The sequence below is a fragment of the Pygocentrus nattereri genome, chromosome 17 (genome assembly GCF_015220715.1).
Source record: "Pygocentrus nattereri isolate fPygNat1 chromosome 17, fPygNat1.pri, whole genome shotgun sequence".
In the NCBI taxonomy this organism is placed as follows: Eukaryota; Metazoa; Chordata; class Actinopteri; order Characiformes; family Serrasalmidae; genus Pygocentrus; species Pygocentrus nattereri.
In genome coordinates, this window is record NC_051227.1 from 40,494,822 (window position 1) to 40,512,599 (window position 17,778).

At 41.3% G+C, this 17,778-nt stretch overlaps 1 protein-coding gene across 2 annotated transcripts in view; it reads left to right on the forward strand.

The window, feature by feature from the left end:
• Window positions 1–17,778, forward strand: part of nectin3a (nectin cell adhesion molecule 3a) — a 42,682-nt gene that overhangs the window by 18,727 nt on the left and 6,177 nt on the right. For both annotated transcript variants that reach the window (XM_017723104.2, XM_017723102.2), the window contains exons 2-4: window positions 1,475–1,822; window positions 12,000–12,299; window positions 14,186–14,303. In XM_017723104.2, coding sequence (XP_017578593.2) covers window positions 1,475–1,822; window positions 12,000–12,299; window positions 14,186–14,303 — 766 coding nt within the window. The remainder of the gene's footprint in view (window positions 1–1,474; window positions 1,823–11,999; window positions 12,300–14,185; window positions 14,304–17,778) is intronic.

Sequence of the window (17,778 nt, forward strand, 5' to 3'; positions counted from 1 at the left end):
CTGTAGCCTATAATTTTTTCACTATATTTCAGCTTTATGTTTAGTACAGATGGCTTTTCTTTCCCTTTTTTATTTTTTTAGGAGCAGAATTATTTCCTGCTTTAGACTGAAGTTTCAGCTTCCAGTGTGTTGTTTACTGTGGAAACCTGTCTTCAGGCGTTCATTAGTACTGCGAGACACCAGACGCTGCAAAACGTGTAGCTGATGATTAAAAAATAGTTTAGAGTAAATGTTCGGAAGACAAAACCTCCTCATTGTTGATTGGCTAGTTTCATGGCTTGTGTGTTTGATCTTCAAGGCCATCTTCTGCTTTTGTCTGATCTGCTAGGCTATCTCCTCTTTTGTGTTTGATCTCCGACAACATGATCCACCTTTATTCAATTACTTCGGTCCAAAACCACCAGCGCCCCAGACAATCATGCTGACATGTTTTCAGAAATGAACTCCAGCATGCTCAAATAAACGGGGCGCAGACAGAGATTAGAGGCACCTATTAAACAATAGGAGAACGCTCTCCAAGCAGACACGACTGTTTAATCTCGTTCCAATACTTTTTATAAGGCAAGGGGCTTAGACGGAGAGTGGAGAAGACAGTCATTGCATCTCATGGCGAAGCAGAAGGAAGCGTGTGTGGTGCTCATTAAGAGTGTGTGGCGCAGGCTCCCTGGTGCGGCGTTCCCTGTCTGCTGTCATACAGAGGGAAGGCCTCCTGCGTGAGGCGTAATTACAGCTGAGTAATGCAGGAACCCTCATTACCTGCCCTACCAGATATCCTTATATTTTACTGTATCTCTGACCTTTCCAGATCTCCCTAGATGGATGTTGTGTCAGCAAAACTAAACAGAGTCCTGTTTGGTCTTTAAGCTCAAATGTTGATGATTTGGTTGTGTGTATAATGTACTAAAATTAATAAGATGAATTCGTAGTTTATTAGGCACATCATTTAGGTGGAATCGGTAGGTAGGGCTGGGTATCGTTAAAGATTTGTAGATTTCGGTACCAATATCTTAATGTCGATACTGGTTTCTAAACTCTACTTCTTCTGTACCTTTTGATTGCAAACCAAAAAGTGGTTGTGGCTTAAACCAGAAACAAGTATGAGGTGCTGGAAGTAGGTATTTACTGGATAATCTGAGTCTAATCCTTGATTAGCAAAGCACTTTGGCCAAAACATTATCTCAGGCATCGGGCAACGCATTTGCATGCAATTGCTGCAATATCTAGCTTTTAAAAGCAGCTTTTAGAGGCATTAAATACTCCAGAAGTCTGGTCACCACTGATCATCACTGCCGCTGTGAACAATTATGACTCAGCAAGTTTGTCTAGAATCACTCATTTCTCATCTAACCACTCTGCATGACTTTGTTTACATTGTTTATTTTTATGTGAAAATTCTGTGGAATTTGGCTTTTATGGAGATTCGGCAACGTGTTTGGTTTGGATTTTTAGCTCAGTTCATTGTTTCTCTCTGCAGGTGTGTGCAGTAATGAGGTGTTGGTTCCAGAGAACATCCGAGCGGTGCTGGGGAAAAACGTCACACTGAGCTGTAGGGTGGAGGTGGGCGCCAACCTCAGTCTTACCCAGAGTTCGTGGGAGCGGCGCCTGCCCACGGGAATGGCCACCCTGGCCGTGTTCAACCCTCAGTTTGGCACGTCTATAGCGGAAGAGTACAGGAATCGCATCCACTTTGTCAGACCGTCAGTGGAGGATGCCTCTATAGTCCTGCAGGGAGTGGGCTTCGAAGATATCGGATCCTACACCTGCAAGGTGGTCACTTTTCCACTGGGCAACACGCAGGCCTCTACAGTTATGGACGTCTTGGGTATGTAGTATGAGTGGGTATGATTGGGTGTGAGTCATTCTGGCGCTGTATGGGCTTTGGTGGCTTTTAGCCCTACAGGATCATTTGGGGTGAAGGCTGTATTAGACTCCTCTGATGTACAGTTGTATGCAAAGGTTTGAACATCCCTGGTCAAATTACATGTTATGTTGATCTTCTGTAGTCAGCACGTTGCCTATAGGGAACCAACTTAATCCCCTTACACGGCCAGAGCCTATAGATCCAACAGTAAAAGTTGCGCCCTTTACCAGTGGCAGAGAAAATGCAAGCCATTGAGCAACCCCAGACATGGCCAGCACACAGCACACAGCTGGGATTTGAACCTAAATCCCAGTGAGAAGGTTCATATCTGTTCTGTTAAGCCACGTGGAGAGTAAGCATACCAAATAGCCAAACAGATGTGGAAGACTGAATGAATAGTGAACAATCCAGCTGTGAGGCACGAGCACTCCCTTCCTGAATGGCTGATTAGTTTATAAAGTGGAAAGGAAGGAGATTGTCCAGAAGCCAGCATGCATACACTTACAACATAGCGGCTCTGTAATGCCTAATGAATGATTCATTAAGCGCTGCTTAATACCGTGTTGTTATGGTTTACTGTCTCAGTCTCTTCCTGAGGACTAGATGGAAGTTTTCCTAAATCACTCTCTCTTTCATATGATGTTCATTTATTGTATGAATAAGTGTAAAGGTGGCTGTGAATATATAGGCTTGAAAATAGTGAAATAGCCGTTGATGTAGTTGATTTTTAATTTTACTAGTTTCGATACACTGAGACAGAAACTTAACCAGCCACAATGTGTCATTTTATGGGTCAGATAGTAAAAAGAAAAGAGTCCGATCAAAACGAGCTGTGTCAGGTTTGAAGGACATTCTTTCACATTCCCTTCTATAAAATCAGTCCACTCGGAAGTGGCCTTAGCGACGCCTCTGGGCAGTTATTTCCAATCATACCAGGGGGCTGTTTCTCACGACAGGATTTCTTGGTTAGCCTGATAACTTAGGCTAAAAAAACAAGCCTGTCCAGTAGAAGAATTGAGGAATGTTTGTATTGGACTGTCCTCCATTGTTGGCTTACATTATCCAGCTTACTGAGAAATCCTGCTTCGTGAAATATCCCTCAGGCTCCCGTCTACCAGAAACAGAAAGGCAGGCTAATGTTTCAAAAGCATTTGCCATCAGTACCATATTAATCATTGGTAATTGTATAAGTAGTTGATGTTGTTTGGCTCAAAAAGCACTCTATAAGCCAGATACATAAAACACACCGGCAGATTTATGGTGATTTTAAGAGCAAATAGCATGTTTGCTCATTCATAAAGGCAATTTACCAGCATGTTGCCACAAATTATATAAAGCCATAACAACTCAGAATCCCCCAAAAATAACACCCAAACCACTCTAGCAGTAATTTCCCCATTAAAGAATTTTACGCAGAATTTCAGATTAGTAGATTTAACTGGGACGGTATATAAAATGACCTCTTCTTCCTGCGTCAAAATTCAGTGTTTCACAAATCCCCCTCCTGTGACTGGATAGTAGGTTTAGCTTGGAATAAATTGAGAGTAATTTTACATGTTGAGATCCTTACTCTGTGCTCAAATTGATTTAGCTGTAAGCAGTTATAGCTTTTAATCCTGTTTAACAATTTACAATGAATTTGACAAACAGTTCAGTTCATGCAGGACACAAATTATTATATATAAATATATATAATAATCTTCATATATAACATTATTTCTTACCAGTCAAAACTGAAACTTTTTTCTGAAATCGAACAATTACTAGAGATCCTGAGATCAGGAGAATTAGGCAACTGGGGCTAAAATTTGCCCTAGTCATTCAAATTGAAGCATGTCAGTTTCATTTTATTTGTGTGGAGAAAAACCAACCGTGGTGCCCGTGTTAAGGGTGAAAATGGTTAGAGGATTAGAGGGGAGCTTTAGCAGTGTAGATTCATTGTTTAAGGTGGACTGAAGTCTGGAGGACGCTGTGTGCTCTTGTTGTTTGCTGTATAATAACAGGTAATGGGTTCATCTGGAATTCAACAATGAGATGTTTGGCATCAGTGGCTCCCCAAAAAAATCACCATCCGGTTTATGTTGCAACTGCAGTCGAGGGCAAAAGGAAAGCTGAACTCTTGATTGAGCGTTCCGCTGAATGCTGAGCTCTGTGGAATGTTACGGTTTGCCGTGTCAGAATTGTAGTGCATTACATCAGAGCTCCACTGAAAACAGTGGAAATCTGGTTCGCCGTCGTTCGTCTACCGCAAACATGTGACACAGCATTATTTGGAATGCTGCATATTTTGCACTGCATAGCAATGTTATAGCTTTTTATGAATCTGCTCAAAAATGTTTCTTTAGCTGGTTTCAGCTTGTAACGGGGAGCGAGGAGGCGGACGCACACGCTGAGATAAGCGAGATTTATTGGGGGCAAATCCAGGGTCGTGGTCAAAACAGTCCAGGTTCATATAGCCAACACGGACAGATCGGGAGACAGACATGACAAAAACCAGAATCAACACAACAAACGGCGACCGAGACATCAAACAAAGACCGGCCAACACAAGGGGCAAACACAGGGCTTAAGTATACATGGAAAACTAGGGACAGGTGAAAACAATCAGGGGCGGAGTTACAAAACAAGGGGCAGGACTACAGATACCAAAACAAACGCACATGGACTAAACCAAAACACGAACACATGGACAGGACTGGGAGGGGCCAATCGTGACACAGATACTATCTATGCACATGTCTCCACATCCAGGGTGGCTTTGATCCCACTTACACCTTTACCAAAAGTTTGATTGGCGCATTTTATTGAAGGGCAGGACTTTATATAATACAGACAGCATGTCTGCCACGAGCTTTTACTTCCATATTCCAGCCACAGAACTTCCTCCTCATTTCATAATGTCTTAGCAGAGTCGCAGTACTCAGAAAGCATGTGTTCATTATCTTTATCAGTGCAACCTTAAATGTCATACCAAAAAATATGGGAAAATACTGTAATATTGAATTTTATCAGTAGCGCACAGCACTACTTTATTTTAATAACATTTTTATGAAGAATGTGACGGGGAGCAAAATTGAGCACAAGCTTTTTTCAAATGAAATCATCCTGCCTTTACACTGTTAATCCTACTTTCTTGTCCATCCATAAAACTATTGACATCTGAGTTACCATCTGTTTCTGAACCATCTGCCCACTCTCTCCGTGCTGTGATTAGTCAGCAAACCCGAAAATGATATTCATAAGCATTTCTGCTGAAAAGGTATAAAATTTCTCATATAGAAGTCTGCCATGATTCATGGGGATTGCAAGTGGCCAGAAAATCTGCAGGAACAAACAGCAGACAGCATTCGTTTTCATTTTATGCCTCTTTAGTTGGTAGAAATGTTCACTGTGCATTATTTGTTACAATGAAAAACTTTTCTAGACCCTAGTTAGAATTTTAATACTAAGAAGCAGTAATATAGCAAAAGAACATGTGTTGGAATGTGCTATTCCTGTAGATTATAATTAGCGTACACAAGATGGGGAAACACCCTATTCAGCACCCCTAATTTGCTCAAGGAAAAAAAGGGAAAAAAAGTTCATTGCTAGTGTGTCGTTTCCTTGCAAGCTGTTTCTGACATCCGTGACGGATATGAACCGTAGTATCCTCGTTTTATTTGGTAGGCATAAAACCGAGGCAGTTCACAGCAAGGCAAACCATGATAGATACTGCTTCCTCAATAAAATGCTTTTTACACTGACTGTGCAGTTTTGAGCTCAGATGCAGGGCATATGGATGACTCAGTTACTATGTTATATTTTGAGAAGCTCCACAAAGAGGGAAATCTGGCAAATCCTTTGGAAACATAACAAGCTGGCAATTAATGGCTTTTGCACATAGACCCTGTCTTTACTCATGCCTAATTTTGATGACCCATTCTCAACGGCTTAAACTTTTACAATAAAACGTAATGGATGTGGCGTGCATGTCAAGCTAAGATATTTATAGTTTCCTCAAATGTTCATGAACAGTTTTTATATTTGAAAAGCAAAAACTAAATATTAACTGTGGCATGCAAAATTTGAACAGCTGTAAAGACTTTAAGTAACTTGTTAGGCCCTTATTGACTTGTTGAGACGGGTTAGGCAGGCCAAGAATTGTCATTAGGAAGTGTCTGAAGAAGACACCACAAGAGCTTAATAAATCCTCTTAACCTTACGCTGCTGTTCAACAGCCATGGACTCCCTCCCCTTAACAGCTGGCTGAGGATTTGATAATGAAGCTTGATGCCTGCAAAGCATGGGAAGGCTATAAAAGAGGCATCAAAGTGCTGCCAGCTCACGATTCCTACTGTCCAAAATGGTAGTTAAGAGGAATTGTGGAACTCAAGGCAAAATGTGAAAGACCAAGAAATGTCTCGGACAGAACTGCTCATATGGTGACCATAAAGGCAAAGCAAACCACCAGAGAAAACCTGCAGGACAGTTTAGCTGATGCAAGAGTGGTGGTGCATCATCCTGTTGGGCAGCATGTTTGCACAAACATGATCTGCATGGAAGAGTCATCAGAAGGAAACGTCATCACAGAAGTCAACAAAACAACATTTAAATGAGATTAAAATGAGGCATTTTGTAAGCAAGTGCTACGGCCTAGTGAAGTAAAAATGGAAATTATGGGCCAGAATCACCAAAAGGTGGAAAAAAGGAGCAGCATTTGATGAACACCTTAACTGTTGAGCATATATGTGGATCTGGTAAGCTTGTGTGATGCGTGGCAATCAGTGGCACAGCAAACTGTTCCATTCATATAAATCTTAGCAGGCAGTCAAGAAGATGCTGCTGAATGGAGGCTGGCTTCTACAACAGGACAGCGATCCTAAACATACCTCAAAATCCACTATGAACTACACAGACGCAAACTGAAGCTTTTGGAATGGCTCTCAAAGTACCTTGAACATCACGGTAAATCTGAGCATAGATCTTCAACATGCTGTGTACGCAAGATGTGTTCTGCAAAGGGGAGTGGTTAAAAATCCCAAAAGAAGAAGAGAAAGACTCCTAGTTGACTGCTGTAGTATCAGCCAGAGATACGGACGTATAAGGGTGTCTAACCCTTTACACAATCACCATTTTATTGTGTTTATTTTTTACATCATTAGTATGATCATCCACATAAAAGGAATTGTTTGCTGTAGAGGTTGTGCTTACTTCTTTTCCCTTCAAAATCTTAATCAACAAAATGTCATTTTTGCATTTTATGGACTTTTTCCATAAGATTTAGTATTGCATATCGTCTGGCTGCTGTTAGCGTCAGACTGAACGGTTAACAAACCCAAAACCATTCACTTCACAAGGTTCGGTCTTGTATACGAGTCTTTATAGAGATAACCAAGCTTACAGTCACCACCTGCTCACTTCTATCCCAGCAATACACTAAACTGCTAAATCTGCGAACAAATCATGATTAAATTATTAATCTAAAAGACGTCTTAACCTTAAGCATGAGGTTGTCAACTATTCTGATTTTGACCATACAAAATCATACCAGTGGATGTTGTTGTTGTTCATCAGAGCATTTTTAGCTGCTTAAGGTATCATCACAAATTGTTTATACTGGACAGCCCCCATTGTGAGTGCACACTCAACCAAGCGTGGCTCTACAGCCTGTACGGTGCAGCCTGGCAGCAGAAATGCGTGTATGCATCTCTGCTTGTCAGTGTGGGTGGGAAAAGTGCAGTTTTGCTCCCTCTTTCCACTCCTGACGGGAAATCGTTTCCCCACTCCCCACCAAACGCATCAAACAGCCTACACCCCCCACCAGCTTTCTTTAATTTGCTCCATCAAAGGGCAGGGGTGGGGCAGGAGGGCAATGGAAAAAAAGCATTTCGTCAGCAACACAGCTTCCATGTGATGATTCTGGAGGTGGGCAGAGTCGCCTAAAACCACACTCAATTAATTAAAATGTTGGGTTTTTAATAATGACTGGAGTAAAAGTCCCTTATATCGCCGTTGTCGGAGAAAAACCTCCTATTTCCGTTTTTGCCGTTTTTCAGTTTTTGACATAATTTGAAAATGCCTGTTACCCTTTACACTGTGTGTAAATTTCATGAATATTTGACCAAAAGAAATGACCCAAAATGACTTGGAATGACGTGGAAAATGCCTGGTTCCACTGACGTACATTAAAGTAAGTTTTTTCCTTCTCCTGTAAAGTTACCACTTCGGAGATATGAGGTTTTCTTCCGAGAGCAGCAATATAGTGACAAAGTCGGAGTTCAGTACCCATTTCTTTTGACTCACTGATTCTTTCGCTTTGAGTAACTTTGTACCTTCATCATTTCAAATAATGCAAATATTTTTCAGTTCTTTAAAATAACTGTTTTAGTATTATTTATTGTTTTAGTAGGGATTGTTTTGGTGACAATTTTAGCTCATTTTGAACAGAACCTAAAAACACTGGCTGTAACTTTACTAGCAAACACAGCTTTGAATAGTTGCACACACACACAATCATATTATTATTAAAAAAAAACAAAAAAAAACGCAAAAGTACTTAAATGCTGAAAATGTGTTTTGGTAGTGACCGTTCTTAATGTCTGATTTTCAGACTTTTGGAGACATGAATTCAGTCCCATTGGATCTAACTCACCATGTGGCCGTGAGGGATGCGGTCTCACCTCCTGCTATAAATGTAGTGTGTGGCTAAACTAAGGCTCCAACTTTTGACTCGGTAGTGATGTGTAAACTTTGGGCAGCACTTTTTTAATGTTTTTTTTTTGTTGTTGTTTTTTTTTTTAACTCATGATACATCTTCATTTTTCAACTTAATTTTTTTTAAAAATCAAAAAGACCTTTTAAAAAACATTGAAAAATTAGTCTAAGTATTATTTTCACCCTAACCCCTATATTCACAAGTGTAAGCTTAGGGTTTAGAACAGACACCTCCCAGAAAGTACTGTGTGTAAACTATGATTTTCTGTATATTTAACTTATTACCGTCTAGATTAATGCCTGGGCTTTAAATAGATTGTAATATAACCCTATAACTATGTGAGGTCTGAATCACTTCACTTATTTTAAACTGTGCGACTACAGTTTAAACTAATTTTGTAGAATGGATCATAAAATATAACTTCTTAGTCCTTCGTCTCTTGCCATAGGAACTGAAGTTTATTAGGTGCTTTTCTTCTTTTTTGGGTGGATTTTTTGGTCTAAAGCAAAATGCTAAGGTTTAAAAGTTGAGAAGTATCAGTCTAGACCCTGTATCAACCAAACAAAATGAAATCAAATGAAGGAAAAGTTCATCATTTTCCTCAAAAACACACTTGAGCCAACAAAATTTCACATGTAACTCAGCAGATGTAACCAGTTATTACCCCCATTTGGGTTCAGGGAGTGGGTGAGATGAATGTGAGGGTGGTGCCATTCAGGCAGTCAGATGGAACTCTGTCTGGCCTGGAGCGCTCCAGTTGAAGAGCTATTTTTGTAGCGGGGGTCCTCAGGGTTGTTTGGAACGAGAAGTAGGACGGCGGCAGGTGCCTGGAGTAGACGGCCTTGTCTGCTGGACAAAGTTGACGTTCCTGAGCCACATGGCCAAGTTGTTACAGGAAGTAGCACAGCTGTTTGAGCTCTCTGTAGAGAAGTGCAGGTGAAAGAAGACTTATGGGAAATCCATCATGCCTACAAACACAGTTTAGGGTTGAATTTAAGGGGCTAGCACTGTAACTGTAGCCTGTAATGTATTTTTAATGAATGACATTTCATTCAGTCAGGGTCACCACTGACTAAAGCAGGCCAGCAGGGTCTGCATGTTTCAAGACTATTTATGTCTATCATTTTATTTAAGTTCTTAAATCTTACTTTACATACATTTCAGATCATATGAATATTTTGATACTAATACAGATTTTAAAGGACGTAAAATTGTGGTAATATAACATCAGCTGATATATATCGATGAAAATAACTGATGATTGTTTATATACAGGCAACTTGTCACCTTTCAGGGAAATGTGTTATTTTGAATGATTAACCTTCCGCTCACATGAATATTAATTTGGGGGGATTCAGATCTTTCTGAGAGCATCTTTCTCCCACCCCCAAACAGCACAGCAGCAGTTCACAGTCATTTTTCAGTCAACCCACAGATATGATATTTAATTCAATCAGACCGAAAATAACATTTTGAAAATGAGCCGTGTTTCGTGTGCAGTGGTAGCTTTCATTTTTGCATATTCAGATTCTTTAATCAACAGCTGTTAAATAGCAGCTGAGACAGTCCGCTTTAAGTTAGTTTTCATCTGAAATTGTCACAAGTGCTATAATAACTAGAAATTATATAGCAATCAACAGGGGGCCAAGCACTATACACCAGAGCCAGAAGAACACAAATGATGGACAAAGTTTGTAGATTGGCCTCAATTTCTGAAAAATATAGGGTCTCAAAATCAGATCTGTCAAATTTTGTGCGTACTGACCTTCTGACCTCAGTATGGAAAAAAAGTCAAAAATACCTGATTATAAATTTACAAATTTAAAACTACACATTTAGACATGACGTGTATTTGCATTCTTGTTGAACTCTGTGAACTACATGATTCCACAGCAACTACCCCTGTATTATAGTTTAGGACTGCGCAAGAATTTTAAATGTTAAAACATGAGATTTAATCACGGAGGTACGATGTCGCACCGGATTCTGATACAGGGGGCTGGTTTTTAACTTGTTTTTCAGTATTCATGAGTTTTCTTGGCTTGTTTAAGACTGATATGATTGTCATGTGTCAACTATGAATTGTGAGACATGACGGTTGTCTGTGGTCACATTTGTTAATATAAACAGCAGAAACTCAGTCGCATATAGTAAACAGATTGTGGGACTGTGGGCTGGGTTCCCCACATTCTTTGTGGTTTTGGTTTCTGTTCATTATTTTTGTGGGTGGGTGGGTTGGTGGGTGCTATTCTCATTCTGAAGCTTTGATATAGATGCATCAATTTTAGTTATTTTGGAAATGTAGCAAAGATGATATGTCCTAAAACGCCAAATTTAGCATCTGTTTAAAATTTTGAGATATTTAAAATGAAGCTACTTGGTATTTTTTTAAATTAACTACATTTTTATGTAGCGTGTAGCTTTCCAGCGATGCATGTGCGCATCAAAACTGACGCGTCCGACCTCGGCTACTGATCACTATGAACACGGCATCAGGATACAGTGTCATTTTCCTCTCAGAAACCTTTAAACAGAGGCTTTTAAAAACCCATTTAGTGCAGATATAAAGAAAACGGTTCTGCTAGCATGCTCACGTATGTGATTGCTTGTATGATGCATTTTTAATGGAGGATCTGTGGAGTCAGTCAGCTTCCCCTGCCAAGTGGAGCGCACTGAGGCCAAAGCTCTCAGTCTGCATGCCTTCCTTTATTGTATAATGCTCGTTATTTATTCAGCTTGTTGTACAACGAATCAATATCAGTAACTCATTTTAAAATAGATTCTAGGGTCGTAATGATTTTTTAAAAATTAATTTTCAATTTTAATGTCATGATTCTGTTCATCACCTAAAAATACATTTTAAAATGTAGACATTTTGACTTTACATTGGCATTTTGGTGCCCACCGCATGCACACCTGTTATGACTGTTGAATATGGTCAAAAATCAGTTGATCATTATACTGTCATTTTACAAAATTACCCCCTTCGTATTTTAAATAAAGTCACAGTTTACATTTACAGCATTTAACTGACGCTCTAATCCAGAGCGACTTACAATTTGATCATTTTACACAGGGAGGCCAAGGTGGTGTTAGGAGTCTTGCCCAAGGACTCTTATCGGTATAGTGTAGGGTGGTTACCCAGGCGGGGCACTGAACCCCAGTCTACAGTGTAGAAGGCAGAGGTGTTACCCACTACACTGACCAACCACAATCGTGGCCACTTTTCTTTTGTTGAATTTTAAAAACAGAAATCAGTCCAAACAAGACCCCAAATACTGGATACAGGCTGACTCAATGCAATGGAACATCTAATTCACACTTAACCAAAATTGCAGTTGTATAAATAATTTAATCACAATAATTTTCACACCCCTAATGGATTCTCATTTTTATCCTTCCAGTCTCTGTCGTATTGACTTTCTTTCTCTTTCCCACCCTCAGTCGAGCCAAAGGTGTACATGTCCGCAAGTTCCTCTCCACTGGTCGACGGTGACGTGGACAGCGTAGTGGCCACCTGCACAGCTGAGAGGGCCCGTCCACCAGCCGAAATATTATGGGTGTCGGACCTGTCTGGTCGTTCAGAGGAGATCGTCCAGGTCGAGCCTGATGGCGCCACTACCACGCACGTGCACTACATCTGGTCACCCTCCAGTCGCGCACTCGGCCACACCCTCACCTGCGTGGTCCGTCACCCAGCCCTGGACATGGAGTTCCGTGCCCCCTATGTCCTCAACGTGCAATGTGAGTGACCAAGCCAGGGTCTCTTATGAAGTTTCTTCACTCTTATGAAGTTTCAGTACCTGTAACTTTGGCTTGCAGGCCCTGGAGCGCACAAATCATTCCAGGACGTATGTTGCTATCGTCTTTATGGTTTAAAGCTCTGAAAGTATGCATGGCCATCCATGAGGAAGGCCTTAGAAAGAGCAGAGTACCTGATTTTTAACCTCAGCCTGTTATGAAGCTTCGCCATTGCACTCTGCTGCTCATAAAACCATCAGGATTCATTTAAACATTATAATCCTCAATGTGCACTTCCTTTGGCATCTTGAACTGTTGGCTGCTGTCTGTTTGAACAGAGTGCTGCTTAATGGATATGGTTTATGAAATATTGATCATAGCCCAGCAGTGCTCACAGTGGGAGCGGAACCACATGAGATTGAGGTTAATACACAGAGAGGGAGCCTTTCGTGCTCAGTACCTTCAATGCTTTGTGCAAAATACCGTGGTCTATCAAAAATATTGGGACACCACTGTAATTGCAGCTTCTAGAATCTTTGTGCAAAATATTATTTTTCTAAAAATACAACAGTGGAAAATGATGGCAAGTAACGCAGTGAAAGATAACTGTAGTGCAACTAGTGGTTAGGCAATCAGGGTGCATTGAAAACTCACTGTTATTTGAAAGGAGTGGATACCAGTCCTACTTCCATGTGTTCAGAAACTGGTCATGGGCCTTCCACAGTAGATGAATGCAGTTATTCAGGCCCCGGTTGGACCTGCCCTCACTGCAGTGACAGTATGATTGCACCTTGTGCTTGTGTTCCAGTACCTAGGGTAATAAGGATGGGCATTTCCGGTTGTTTATTAGTTACGTTTGAGATGGTTTCCCCTTCTGAGTCTTGGTTCCTCTCAAGGGTTCTTCTGCTAGGGAGAGGCCCTTGGCTTCCTCATCTGGGATTTTGACCCAGATTTTCTGTAAAGCTGCTTTGTGACAACGCCTGTTGTAAAAAGTGCCATATAAATAAACTTAACTGGGTCTGCTCTGCAGTACTCTCACAGGCCACACTTCTTCCTATGGTTACAGAGTCTGATGCATTTTGGCGCTTAATGCGGCCAAACACTGCCTTCTTCGACAGGAAATGGCCAATTGACTGACATGCAAAATAACCCACCACTGTTGTTTTTGTGTGCCGTGCAGGGGCAGCCAGTTCTCCTCCAACGAAGTGATATGCACCTACGAATTTGGAGATAATAGCTTCCAAATAAACAAAGCTATTGAATAGCGTTTAAAGATATGATGCCTGTGTTTACATACATTTCATCACACACAGCATCTATATGTTGCTCCTAGACACTCAGAATCCAGAGCAGGCCACTGTTTCTGCCGGACAGATTTAAAGAAATGGCTGGAAGTGCGAAGGTACTAACGTGTGAATATCCAGTCAGAATACAACTGACGTAGTCTTTATAACTGTAGCGGTATTAATGTACAGTAGCTCTCTTAGTTCATTCCGCGGGTGGAGCCGGTGACTTTCTGTTTCTCAACTCCACAAAATAAAAATGCAAGCAGCAACTCTATTAAAGGGCATTTCAAAACAAACAGTATGTCAACTTTAACTCCACAGTATTCAACTTCTGCCTGTCCATATGGGGTTGGACAGCAGGACCATTTAGGCTCAACTAATTTGACTGCCAGAGCTTAAGATATTGCCCACTTTACCACAATAAGTTGTCTTTAGTCAGTTAATGTTTTTAGGCCATTTGATACTCTTGAATCCCAAGCCTTTTTGTGTCCAGCCAGGATTTGTTCCTGATGTTTCCTGATGCTTAAGGCATACTGTGTCTCCAAGTGATCCTAGTTTGTGATGGATAGTGAGTGCATTTTCTCTTGACATTATTTGTTCCAGTTGCTCCAGATGTCATGGTGGTAGGCCAGGATGAGGTTTGGTATGTGGGACAGGAGAATGCGAGGCTGGACTGCAGAGCGAATGCCAATCCTCTTCCTCATCTCTTCCTCTGGACCAGGTAAATGCATTTGGCTATACATGAGTAAGCACAGCTTATGTGTTCTCTTCCTCTGTTCACTGGTTTTTAAAAGCTCCCCATGATTCAAACAGATGGATCTGGAGTCATCATGTGATCATACAGACTTTTCTTTACCTCAGTGACCTATTGGTGACAAGATTTCCAGATCAGGAGCATGCAAATATGATAAGATGTTATCATGTTAAGGTTTCATTTTCAGAGTATATACCATGGGTATCATCAGTACTTATGGAACATTAAACTGCAACAAAAACACATTTAAACCAGTTATAAACAGTTTATTTCTACAAACATGACATGTTTAAACATATATATTGTTAGGGATGCACCTATCCGATATTAGGATCAGATATCGGTCCCGATATTAACAAAATTAGCTGGATCAGGTATCGGATGATTAGGCCGATTCATGGGACAGATCCTTTCACTTTAATTTGTTTGTGACGCGTGCTACGCCATACGCCGTGCCGGTAGACTTGACTTACAAACAGGAACAACAACATGCACCGAGCCAAAGAGTCGCTGTGTGGAGGTTTTTTGACGCTTGCTACGCCAACGAGATCGACGGCCACGTGCAAAACCTGCAAAACAAATGTTGCCAGGGGTGGTGGCAAAAAAACAGTACAACAAATTTAATTAAGCACCTCCAAAAGTCCCACGGTACGCCGAGCACGCCGAGTTCCCAACGTTTCAGTCAAACAAACAAAAAGAAGCAGGAGACAATACGACAAAACAGTTCACTTTGGCAGCGCGCTGCAAAGACGTGAAAAATTTCCAACCGAAGTTCTGGAATTCATTGTTTTGGATGCGCCACCCCTGTTGGTACTCGAAGACGAAGGCTTTCGTCACCTGCTTGAACACCAAGGAACAGGAAAATATTTTTCCAGGACCGCTCTTTCAGAACTGTACAAGAAAGTGTGTGGACACGTATCAGAACAGTTAAAAGATGTCAAAGTAATGAGCTTCACAACCGATATCTGGAGCTCAAACATCTGCCCTATGGCAAGCTTAACTGTCCACTGCTTAGACACGAGTTTTACGCCTCGCAGTGCGACGCTCCAAGCAAGAGTCTTTCATGGATCACACACCAGCCACTCGATTTCAGCTGCCATCACGGAAATGCTTGATCAGTGGCAAATTCCCTTGAACAAAGTGCACGTCATTCTGATGGACGGTGCTAGCAACATGAAAAAGGCGATGGACAACATGGGAGTGCGTAGCTTAGGCTGCTTTGCTCACACATTGCAGCTCGTAATTAACAAGGGACTGTTGTTACAGCGCAGTGTGAGTGATGCCATTGCAAGCGGCTGGCAGACTGTGGGACATTTCAAACATTCTCCACTCACATACTCACGGCTTCATGATGTCCAGCTCCAGATGCAAATCCAACCTAAACGCCTGCAGCAAGACGTCAAAGCAAGATGGAATAGCACTACTTTATGATGGAGTGTCTTCTGGAGCAGAAGCGAGTCCTTTGTGCTTACACTGCTGACCATGACCTGCCCACAACACTAACTGCTAACCAGTGGGCTTTGCTAGAAAAAAAACTGTTCAGGCACCATTTGAAGAGCTAACTAGGAAAGATCCAGGAAAAATCCACCTCCTCCACCGCTGATGCCATTCCAGCTGTCACCGTCCTCAAACGCATCCTGGCTAAGGAAGACGAGGCAGATCCCGGCATTAAAACTATGAAAAAGACCCGGCTACAAGCTGTCAAACGCTGCGGCACTGTGGAAGATGAACCTGTCGACGCGCTTGCCACCTTGCTGGAGCTGAGATATACAGACAGGTAAGATTCTAAACTTATTATTTTATAGAATCTTTCTCTCTTTCAGTGCATTAAGATGCCATGATGTGCATTAAAGTTAGTATTAGAAAATATAAAAGATTATAAATCCTTTCATACTTACTTTGTCTATATTATTTTGATCAGCCTTAAGTTTTATTGTTACATCCAAGGATTTAGTGTCACATTGAGGTGTGGATGTTAACCAGTGTTTTATATATTTAACTTGTGTATTATTTCTGTGTCAGATATGTTGCAAGTGCAGAGTCTGCAAAGCGTGCAAAAGATGGAATTTCTGAGGAGCAGCACAGCTGGAGCTTTGGAGACTTCAGAGCCACCAGAAAAGTCCCCTCGGGTGGAAGCAGCAGCAGCACCAGACGAGAGCAGCTTTATGAAAGAATTTGCCCGAATTCTGGAGGAGTGTGAGGATCCTGGTGCAGCAGGCAGCTCAAGCCCTGCTGTTGATCCGCGTAGATTTTTACTGAGAGAACGATCACTGGCTCAGACGGTCCATGCCAGTACTGGAGAGTCAACAAAGATCGGTTACCTTGTCTTGTTGCCGCTGCCACAAAATACCTCTGTGCCCCCTGCACTAGTGTAGAGAGTGAGAGACTGTTCAGCACAGTTTCCAACATTGTGGATGAGAAAAGAAACAGACGTACAGCAGAGAGAGCAGAGATGCTGTTTTCATGAGAAAGAACGTGCCATTGCTGCTTAAGTGAGCATTCAGGGCAACCACAGGCTGCGAGTGGCGTGAGGCTGCACTAAATGTTTTCGTGTTTTCAGTGTTTGATTTCTGCTTGTATGTTTGACCAAGTTACTTATTTATTCTCAGCTGCTAGATTTTATTTTGAATTACTGTTTATACCAAATATTTAAAAATAAGATTGATTACTGTTTGTGTGTTTGACAAAGTGAAGCTACTTATTTTCTGTTTTGGCTGCTACATTTTATTTAATATATTTTAAGAAGTTTGACTCCTTTTTTAGTTTGAATTTGAATCCTGTGTCAAGGTCCTGCACAATTGTTTATTATTTTAATGACAAATAAATAGCAATTTAGTACATTTATATCTATGTGTTAATTTGTTATATTTTGTTTTACAAAGTCAGTAAAATAATGTTTAAATCTCTCCCTCATGGTGAGGTATACGGTTCATTAATTCAACGATGGTATCGGATCGGTATCGGGTATCGACCAATATGCAAAGTTTATGTATCGGTATCGAAACTGAAAAGTCAGGTTGGTGCATCCCTGTATATTGTACTCCTAGGGTTTATACCCTTTTTAAACGTAGCACTGCTGCTTTTCTTTTGCATGTTGTTCTTTCCAAATTATCAGCAAACTTCAAAATAAATACACATTGTGATACAGGGCTCCCAAGTGCCGAATCCCTCTGAGCGCTGTCGATATTGTCAGGAGACTCCAAATTCAGGCCTCCCCCTTCACTCTTCTAGGCAGCATGACCAAAAATGGCAACTGCCATTCTTCTCCAAGTGCTGCGCACTGTACAATGACACTGCATTAATGACCATTTGACAAGATAGGGTGGCTTCACATGGCCCAGAGGAAGTGCATGCTAGCCTTCACTCCCGAAGCTTGGAAGCACTATGTGATAGGAGGAGACCCAGCTAGTGGGTGTCCACACGTGGATGGAACTGGGGGCAC